Source organism: Lolium perenne, chromosome 1 (assembly GCF_019359855.2).
Source record: "Lolium perenne isolate Kyuss_39 chromosome 1, Kyuss_2.0, whole genome shotgun sequence".
In the NCBI taxonomy this organism is placed as follows: domain Eukaryota; kingdom Viridiplantae; phylum Streptophyta; class Magnoliopsida; order Poales; family Poaceae; genus Lolium; species Lolium perenne.
Window position 1 is genome coordinate 79,499,146 of NC_067244.2, and position 10,800 is coordinate 79,509,945.

General features: G+C 41.8%; 1 protein-coding gene across 1 annotated transcript; it reads right to left on the reverse strand.

The window, feature by feature from the left end:
• Nucleotides 1-9,234: 9,234 nt before the first annotated feature.
• LOC127341327 (transcription repressor OFP1) lies at nucleotides 9,235-10,283 on the reverse strand. Its single transcript, XM_051367167.2, has one exon. The coding sequence runs from the start codon at nucleotides 10,231-10,233 to the stop codon at nucleotides 9,433-9,435; it is 801 nt and encodes a 266-aa protein (XP_051223127.1). The 5' UTR covers nucleotides 10,234-10,283; the 3' UTR covers nucleotides 9,235-9,432.
• Nucleotides 10,284-10,800: the final 517 nt, after the last annotated feature.

Consider the following 10,800-nt stretch of genomic DNA (forward strand, 5'->3'; position numbering starts at 1 on the left):
CAAAGTATGCAAATGATTGAGCTCTCTAAGATGATGCGATCAAGTTACCCAACCAAAAGCCCCTCTTAATAGTGCGGCTATCTATCCTATAATCCGGTCTCCCATCAACCACCTTGAGACCGGTAAAAGGAAAAACTATCAAGGCCATACCTTTGCCTTGTGCATCCCGCTTGATCTTGATGATAACTCTTCAAGCTCCACTCAAGCCGGAATGCCTCACATGATCATCGTTGCTTCGTGAAGACTCACAAATGCTCCCCCATACACCATGATGGGAAAGCTCCATTGATGCACATCTTCACATGTCCAATATCACCAAATGGACGGCAAGCTTCAAGCATGTGATCCACTTGAGATGCTCATCTTGAACTTGCACGACTCAACCTTGTATCTTCTCATACTCACTTAAGATAGAGCATGGCTAATATTGAGTTCCACATAAGAACTCCATCTTCATTTCTTCTTCTTGATAATATCACATATTTATATTCAAACCGATGATCTTGATGCCAATACACAAGATGTATCTTTATTTACATGGCATCTATACTTGAATCCAACACATGGAATACAAGTAGTACCTATGGAATATTCCTTCATATAAACTCAATGAAAACATTAGTCCATAGGGGTTGTCATTAATTACCAAAACCACATATAGGAGCAATATACCCTTACAGAAACTATCCATACTCCAATGGCATGGAAATCAGCCTTTCAAACATATTTGCAAGATTTGAGGTTTTTAAAAACCTTTTGCCAAAAACTTTCACCGCGTACGCATAGCTTTGGTTGACAAAGAGTTATGTCAAAGATATCATATAAACCTTTTCAACTACAATTTATTCATTGTTCTTCTACACCGTCCAAAAGGTTAGTAAGAGCCACCTTACCGATGACATGACAATCAACAGTTTTTGAGTTGAAAATGTCTCCCATGACAACATGGTTTATGTTAGCAACCAAAAAATATGTCAACAAAATAATTCAAATACTCATTCTAACTATGTAAAAAAAATTAGTATTTTTTTAGGTGTGCCGTCAAGTTCGTGGTCGCCCCACAATTATTTCTTCATCAAAAAACATAGACAAACATAAAAGGTTTGGAGTCTACATACAATGTCCCATGAGTAATATACTTGGAATAACATGAATGCTACATATAGGTAGATGTGCTGGACTCACTGAATTAACTTGGCTCAAGGTAGTTGGATGTAAAAGCATTGCTTGATTTTTTTACAAAGGCTACCAATAGGGAGACTTTTGACCACTAAGAAAAAGTATGCAAAAGTGTCCATAGTACCACTCATTTTACTAACATGAAATATAAACTTAAACATAAAAGAGGTAAATGAGTGCATGTAATACATGTGACACTTGCAAGATATCATAAACACAAGCATAAAACATGACACACTGTGTAAGACTAGTCATGAGTTCCTCATATAAAACTATTCATCCCTTCTTTCTTTATTGTAGCTAAATGATAACCATAAGTACAAACAAATGTGGTGGTCTTCACTCTTAAAGTTTTTGTGATAGTTGTATGTTGCTCAAAAAACAAAGTTTAGAGGCCTGAAAACCAAGAGTATGATATGTCCAGTTGGGTGCCTTGGACATCCCCAAGCTTATTGTTTTCACCATTGTTGTATATATCCATGTTTGTGGTTCCTCCACTCCATATCAACAACTTCAGCACGAACTTTCTCGTAGTTCTTTTTCTGCGAGGTGACAATAGTGGCCTATATATTATATCCAATCTGCTATCCAAACTCCAAATAAATTATGATCTCGAATTTCCAGAAATATGCTTAAGTTTCAAACATACCAAATATTCCAAAATATTCAACATGAATCAATAAAAAACTCAAAGAAACCACGTTTGCATCATAGGACATAATCAGTCCAGGAAAACATATGCTGGGAAACGTAATTATTTCAACCACTTTGAAGTGATGGGAATTTTCTTCGCAATTTGTGTGCATATAGATGATGATTTTTTTAACTATAGTAAAAATATAGCCCAATCGAATTTACCAATAAGAAATGAATATAGTTTCCTAAACATGCAGAAATCTGCAACTCCGCATATGTATCATCAACTTCATTATCCAAAATAATAGAACTTGATACTTTATTAGAAACTCCAGTAAACAAAGCAAAAAGTAATTTTTTTCTAAAGCAAGGACTCATAAGAAAACCAAATTAAAGAACAACCGGGTTGCCTGATACGTCGCAAACGTATCTATAATTTTTGATGTTCCATGCTTATTTTACACCAATTACTATATGTTTTAAGGGACTAACCTATTAATAGTTGCAAAAGTGCATAAGTTCTTGGTTTCAACTTTGTTGTGCAGGAAATAGGCAAAAATGGAAGGAAATAGCTCATTATGGTGAAATCTGGAATTTCCCGGAATCTGTCCCTGCTGAACACTTTTCAAATATCGCTTCGAAACTCAATCAAAATGACGTCCAATGGAAAATTCATAAACTACAAACTTGTAGAGAATTTCAAACCGAACAATTTGGACATCTTATTCGTCCAGAACGGACAACAGATGCATCCGGCAGAGCAGAATTACTGCGGAGGTTCGTGCAGTCTCGGGACTCCGAAAGTTGGTGACGTATTTGACACAAACTCTTTCCATACCTGGATATTTCAGCCCAGCCACGAGTTGTGAGGCTCATGAAGGACAGAGGGGAGTCCTAGGAAGGTTCTAGAGGTGCCCAAGAGCCCTTGGATCAAAGGAGCATCCATCCCATGGCCTAGATTGCATCTCCAACACTATATATTGATGGGAAACCCTATTTTTGGAGGCCCCCAAGCATTGTCACGAAAATCCTCCTACACCAGCACCAACTCAAGGAAGAAGAAGGCTAAGGGGCGGCGCCCCCCCATGATGCCGGCGGCGGGGAAGGAGTCCCCCGCGCTGCCGCCGCCGCCGCCCACGCCTCCGCCTCCCGGCGCTCCTCGCTGAGCCCTCCAACGTCTTCACCGCCATCTCCATCACCAACTTCTCATTGTATTCAGTGGTCCATCCTCTCACAAACCTCTGTACCTCCCTATGTAAACATGGTGTTTGATGCTATAAGTTATAATCCTATGATCTATGTCATGTTGCCATAGTTTATTTGTTCTTTGATTGATTGGTTGTTTCTCTTTGGTTCATTAGAGTTGTATGTTGATATGTTACCGTCCTTGGTGCCCATTATATTTGTGCGCGCATGGATCAAGCACCATAGGGTTGGTAGTACTTGTATACTAGAAGGGGGAAGTTCTGCCGGAGTGACAGAAACCTAAGGACGCGAACCGGATAGTTGCATGTATGGGAGTAAGAGGACCATTTACTTAAGGCTATGATTGGGGAAACCTTAATGCTTGCTAGTATTTACGGATGTTTGCTAGCAAGCCAATCATATAGTACTTGTAATCCCGGAGGGAGAGCATGTATATTTAGCCTCTCCTACATAGAAAGCTGCATCGAAGATATTGAACCCAAGATCTCCACTAATTGATCTTGGACAAAGCCACCACTATTACCACCGCCTTTCTGATGTCTACGGGTGCTTCTATTCTTGTAGACAGTGTTGGGCCTCCAAGAGCAGAGGTTTGTAGAACAGCAGCAAGTTTCCCTTAAGTGGATCACCCAAGGTTTATCGAACTCAGGGAGGAAGAGGTCAAAGATATCCCTCTCATGCAACCCTACAACCACAAAGCAAGAAGTCTCTTGTGTCCCCAACACACCTAATAGGTGCACTAGTTCGGCGAAGAGATAGTGAAATACAAGTGGTATGAATGAATATGAGCAGTAGTAACGGCGCCATAAAAGTGCTTGCTGGCGTGCAGTTGATGGTAGTAATATTGCAGGCAGTATAAATGCAGTAAAACAGTAAACAAGCAGCGATAGCAGTATTTAGGAACAAGGCCTAGGGATCATACTTTCACTAGTGGACACTCTCAACATTGATCACATAACAGAATAAATAGATAGATGCTAGACTCTACACCCTCTTGTTGGATGATGAACACCACTAACTGTGTAGGATTACACGAACCCTCAATGCCGGAGTTAACAAGCTCCACAATATTCAATGTTCATATTTAAATAACCTTAGAGTGCATAACAGATCAACATAACCAAACCAAGTACTAACATACCATGCACACTGTCACCTTCACACTACGAAAGGAGGAATAGATCACATCAATACTATCATAGCAATAGTTAACTTCATAATCTACAAGATATCACAATCATAGCCTACGCCAAGTACTACACGATGCACACACTGTCACCATTACACCGTGCAGGAGGAATAAACTACTTTAATAACATCACTAGAGTAGCACACAGATAAATTGTGATACAAAACACATTGCAATCATAAAGATATATAAATAAGCACTTCACTATGCCATTCATAACAGTGAATAAGTATTCTGTGAAATATAGCCTAAGAGACCCACGCGGTGCACACACTGTCACCTTTACACACGTGGGACAAGGAGTCTCCGGAGATCACATAAGTAAAATCCACTTGACTAGCATAATGACATCTAGATTACAAGCATCATCATATGAATCTCAATCATGTAAGGCAGCTCATGAGATTATTGTATTGAAGCACATAGGAGAGAGATTAACCACATAGCTACCGGTACAGCCCCGAGCCTCGATGGAGAACTACTCCCTCCTCATGGGAGACAGCAGCGTTGATGAAGATGGCGGTGGTGTTGATGGAGAAGCCTTCCGGGGGCACTTCCCCGTCCCGGCGGCGTGCCGGAACAGAGACTCCTGTCCCCCAGATCTTGGCTTCGCGATGGCGGCGGCTCTGGAAGGTTTTCTCTGGTTTCGTCGAACGTGGTAGGGTTTTCGCGACGGAGACCTTAAGTAGGCGGAAGGGCAGGTCAGGGGGCCACACGAGGGCCCCACACAACAGGCCGGCGCGGCCAAGGCCCAGGCCGCGCTGCCCTAGCGTGTGGCAGCCTCGTGGCCCCACTTCTTATCCCCTCCGGTCTTCTGGAAGCTTCGTGCAAAAATAGGACCCTGGGCGTTGATTTCGTCCAATTCCGAGAATATTTCCTTACTAGGATTTCTGAAACCAAAAACAGCAGAAAACAGCAACTGGCCCTTCGGCATCTCGTCAATAGGTTAGTTCCGGAAAACGCATAATAATGACATAAAGTATGCATAAAACATGTAGATATCATCAATAATGTGGCATGGAACATAAGAAATTATCGATACGTCGGAGACGTATCAGCATCCCCAAGCTTAGTTCCTGCTCGTCCCGAGCAGGTAAACGATAACAAAGATAATTTCTGGAGTGACATGCCATCATAACCTTGATCATACTATTGTAAGCATATGTAATGAATGCAGCGACAAAACAATGGTAATGACATGAGTAAACAAATGAATCATAAAGCAAAGACTTTTCATGAATAGTACTTCAAGACAAGCATCAATAAGTCTTGCATAAGAGTTAACTCGTAAAGCAATAAATCAAAGTAAAGGTATTGGAGCAACTCAAAGGAAGATTAAGTTTCAGCGGTTGCTTTCAACTTATAACATGTATATCTCATGGATATTGTCAATCTAAAGTAATATAACAAGTGCAATATGCAAGTATGTAGGAATCAATGCACAGTTCACACAAGTGTTTGCTTCTTGAGGTGGAGAGAGATAGGTGAACTGACTCAACATAAAAGTAAAAGAAAGGTCCTTCAAAGAGGAAAGCATCGATTGCTATATTTGTGCTAGAGCTTTTATTTTGAAAACATGAAACAATTTTGTCAATGGTACTAATAAAGCATATGTATCATGTAAATTATATCTTACAAGTTGCAAGCCTCATGCATAGTGTACTAATAGTGCCCGCACCTTGTCCTAATTAGCTTGGGTTAACACTGATCATCATTGCATAACATATGTTTCAACCAAGTGTCACAAAGGGGTACCTCTATGCCGCATGTACAAGGGTCTAAGGAGAAAGTTCGCATTGGATTTCTCGCTTTTGATCATTCTTCAACTTAGACACCCATACCGGGACAACATAGACAACAGATAATGGACTCCTCTTTTAATGCTTAAGCATTCAATAACAGTTAATATTCTCATAAGAAATTGAGGTTTTATGTCCAAACTGAAACTTCCACCATGATTCATGGCTTTAGTTAGCGGCCCAATGTTCTTCTCTAACAGTATGCATACTCAAACCATTTGATTGTGAAAACCGCCCTTACTTCAGACAAGACGAACATGCATAGCAACTCACATGATATTCAACAAAGAGTTGATGGCGTCCCCAGGAACATGGTTATCGCACAACAAACAACTTAATAAGAGATAAAGTGCATAAGTACATATTCAATACCACAATAGTTTTTAAGGCTATTTTGTCCCATGAGCTATATATTGCAAAGGCGAATGATGGAATTTTAAAGGTAGCACTCAAGCAATTTACTTTGGAATGGCGGAGAAATACCATGTAGTAGGTAGGTATGGTGGACACAAATGGCATAGTGGTTGGCTCAAGGATTTTGGATGCATGAGAAGTATTCCCTCTCGATACAAGGTTTAGGCTAGCAAGGTTATTTGAAACAAACACAAGGATGAACCGGTGCAGCAAAACTCATATAAAAGACATATTGTAAACATTATAAGACTCTACACCATCTTCCTTGTTGTTCAAAACTCAATACTAGGAATTATCTAGACTTTAGAGAGACCAAATATGCAAACCAAATTTTAGCAAGCTCTATGTATTTCTTCATTAATGGGTGCAAAGTATATGATGCAAGAGCTTAAACATGAGCACAACAATTGCCAAGTATCAAATTATCCAAGACATTTTAGAATTACTACATGTAGCATTTCCCGATTCCAACCATATAACAATTAACGAAGCAGTTTCAACCTTCGCCATGAACATTAAGAATAAAGCTAAGAACACATGTGTTCATACGAACCAGCGGAGCGTGTCTCTCTCCCACACAAGGATGAACTTATTCAAACAAAAACACAAACAAAAGCACACAGACGCTCCAAGTAAAGTACATAAGATGTGACCGAATAAAAATATAATTTCAAGAAAAGAAACCTGATAAGTTGTCGATGAAGAAGGGGATGCAACACCTCAACATGAGAAACCGATAAAATCACCAAACTCGAAAACGCAACAAGTGATTTATGCGAAATCCGTTTTCGATGAATTAGAGCTTGTCATGAGAATAAGCACAAGCTCTAAAATATCACATGGATAAGATCCAAATAACAACCAAGAAAGATGATGCAAGGATGCAAAGGTTTGAGCTCTCTCCGAACGATACGATCGTGTTACTCACTCGAGAGCCCTCTTGATAGTACGGCAACTAAACTATAAACCGATCTCCAACTACACCATGAGACCGGTGAGAAAGAAACCCTATCAAGAACACACCTTAACCTTGCGCATTCCACTTGAGCTTGATGATGACGGTCTTGACCGCAACAAGATGGAACGCCTTTCTTGATTGTGCTTGCTTGATGAAGTCATGCGAAATGCTCTCCCATACTCCACTATGGGAGAGCTTCTTCTTCGGCGCATCTTCACATATCCATGATCACCATATGAATGGCAAGCTTCAAGCATATGATCTCTTCGAGTTGGCTCATCTTGAACTTGCACTTCATTTCTTCATTCTTCATCATGTTGATGTCTTGAAGTAACTTGAGGGCTCACTTCATCTTCATCTTCAAGACATACTTGATACTTGATATCCTTCATCAATTTCTTCTTATTACAACCTTGAAGCCATCATATGGTTCAAGCATTGCCTATGGACAACACATATAAATATAACTCAATGCAAACATTAGTCCATAGGATTGTCATTAATTACCAAAACCACACATGGGGGATCCATGCACTTTCAACTGCATCTTAATTTCTTCTACTTGTTTAGTAGTTTCACTATTATCATTTTCTTCTATCAAAGCTTTTCAACATACTCTCTCGTTGTCACAATATAGTGCGCATTGTTTTCCGTGAAAGTCAAACTTCACCGAGTTTGGCCAAGTTTATAGAAAAAAATTATGGGATCGGCACTTCTCGTATAAATGGTTCTATCGAACATTCACCGGACGTTCGTCATGGGCTCCTTGAGCAGATTCATGGAGGCTCGGCCTATGAGACACTTTCAGTGATTCTGATCATGCCGATGACGTCAGCTAGCAGTCCTAAAGGCAGAAGGCCGTCACAACGTCTTCGCGCAAGGCGATACGGCCGCGGCAGTGTGACAGGGCATCTGGCTAGTTCGTCTACTTGGTCAGCTACGGAAACAGGACGCTGCTCTGACAAATATCTTCATCAACATTAAATTGGCGATCTCTTGCTCTGCAAAACCTGGTACTTCACTACCGCAGCAAGTACATTGATCTCCACGTACTACCACTTCGTTCGTTATTGCGTAAGAAGGGGATTGTTGCCTTGGAGTTCATCGGAACCACTGAGTTGAAAGTTGACCTTCTAGCCGTGTTCGCTTCCGGGAGTTGCGTGGCAAGGTGGGGATTGCCGACATCAAGGTCACTCGTCAAGGTTGAGGGGGAGATTATTGCCTTAAACCTTGTCTCCTCCCTCTTTTCTGAATTTTTAGCAAGGTATCAATTTGTTTCGACACTTTCAGTTTTCTCGGTTAGGCTTTTTGGTTAGTTATTTTTTAGCTCATTGGAGGTTGCATTTTCTGCGCCTGTGGCTTAGTCTTAGCTCGTCGAGCATGAAGCTCGGTTTGGTCATGGAGCACGCCCGCTCGGACACGATTTCTTTTTCCGATGAATAAAAGGAAGAACCAGAAAAGCTACAAGCAGTTGAGCGCAGCACAAAACCCTCGTGTTCATCTCTCTCATTCTCTCAATCGATTTGATTCCAGGGTAACATGTGCATGCAGAAGCAGCGGGGAGCATGGAGGGGCGCGGCAGCGGGGAGCATGGAGGGGCGCGGCAGGGGATGCGCAGCAACGGCCAGCAGAGCACACTCGTTAGCATAAATTTAGGAATAGGAGGAGTCTTGTAGCCGTCAGATGCATCTTCCGGTTGAACAATAGACTTTTCCAAATAGTTAAGCTCTCCATGAAATGCTAACTTTATAATAACAGTCCTAAATAAAAAACTTTACATGATGATGGCCTTTAGTCGCCAGCGGATGAATAGAACAATTCAACTGAAAAGAATTGTATTGTGCATGCTTCAATGCCATACTAACTTAGGTGCAGAATAAACATATAACACATCGACCAATACATTTTTTTGGAAAGCGCTTCCCGTATGTCAGTTAATATTAGTAGTACAAATTAACACATCAACAGATATGCTAGCAAGTACTAAAATGTCACAGGTAGAGAAAGTCAACCGCACGTACACACATTATTCACAGCTCCGATATTATTCCTCACACCTCAACACGGGCATCAGCAACCTGAAGCCGGATTCCCCTGAAGACCTCCGTGATTACTCCATGGTGCTCCCTCGAGTTCAATGACAGGTAGCACTCAAGGAGGTCCCCCAAAGCCTCACTCCCGCGCATGTCGTTCTCGACGATCATTTCCACCATGCTCTCCCAGAAGTCCCTGTGCGGGTCCGTCGACGCCACCACGACGGCGAAGCTCCTCTTCGCGGCGCTTCTCCGGCGACCAGTGCGCCTGGTGCTAACTCTGCAACCGCTGCTGAGAACATGAAGCCTTCGACTCCTAAGCCTTGGCGAGCTCGGGCTCGTACTGCTTGGGGTCTTATTGTGGTGCACACTTCCGGAATCAATTAACACCGGCCGTGTGCGAATCGGACGTAGTTTCAAACCTTGAAACTCCTCGTTGATGACCAAGGCAGCGCTTCTCGGTTTTGCCAACTGATCTTTGCGGAGTTGAATGTTTCTTGCTTTTGAGTTGAGATGGAGAGGGGAGAGATCCAGGTCCTCCGGTAGACTTTGCCTTGCTTGTAGGTAGGGGTAGGATTGGTGTGTTGATAATGGAAGAGGCCTGGGAGTGGTGGTTCCATGGTAGTAGTAGTGGCTTGATGATGACCTCTTTGATGTTTTTGTAGCCGCAGAGCTTCTCTGCTGTCTTGGTGGCCTGGGTCTCTTCATGTCCCTCAGCTTGTAGAACCAAGAGTTTGGCATGAGATCGGACAGTCTGAACCTAGAATGGCTGCTCATCTCTCTCTTCTCTCTGGAGTATGGTACTATGGTTTGTAGCATTGAGCACTGCCCATGACCGAGGTATATCTATCTATCTTGTAAAGGGGGCATGCAAGCTGGCATTGGCAACTGGAAGTGATCAGATGATTCTGGCATTAAAGATGTTGCAAGTTTAAGAATTAAGAAATGAGCAAAGAGGTTGCACATGCGCACCATTGCACCATGAACTGGGCCAACAAGTTTACTTTCCTGGAAATTAGTTTGAACTGTTAGCTGCTGTGCCAGTGCTTTTCAGTGCTGTACCTAGTCCCTCATCATACCATTATAGTTGCAATACCAAAGTTCTTCAGCAATCATGAAATTTAAGGAGTAAAAAATATAAAGTGTACACTCAATTCGTATAAGATTGAAAGGTGCTAAGAGAAATCATGTGTGGCCCCCGTTGTTGCTACGCATATCAAAGAAGATGGTTTGCTTGTTTACATGGGCATGCCCTGGCTCATAAACTCATGGAATTATAGACTACTATAGAATATGCTGAAGTTTGCACTTTGTATGTTAAGAGTACCCTGTCTCTGTATACTTAGAGCATCTCCAGTCGCGTCCCCCAAACCGTCCCCCAAAGGG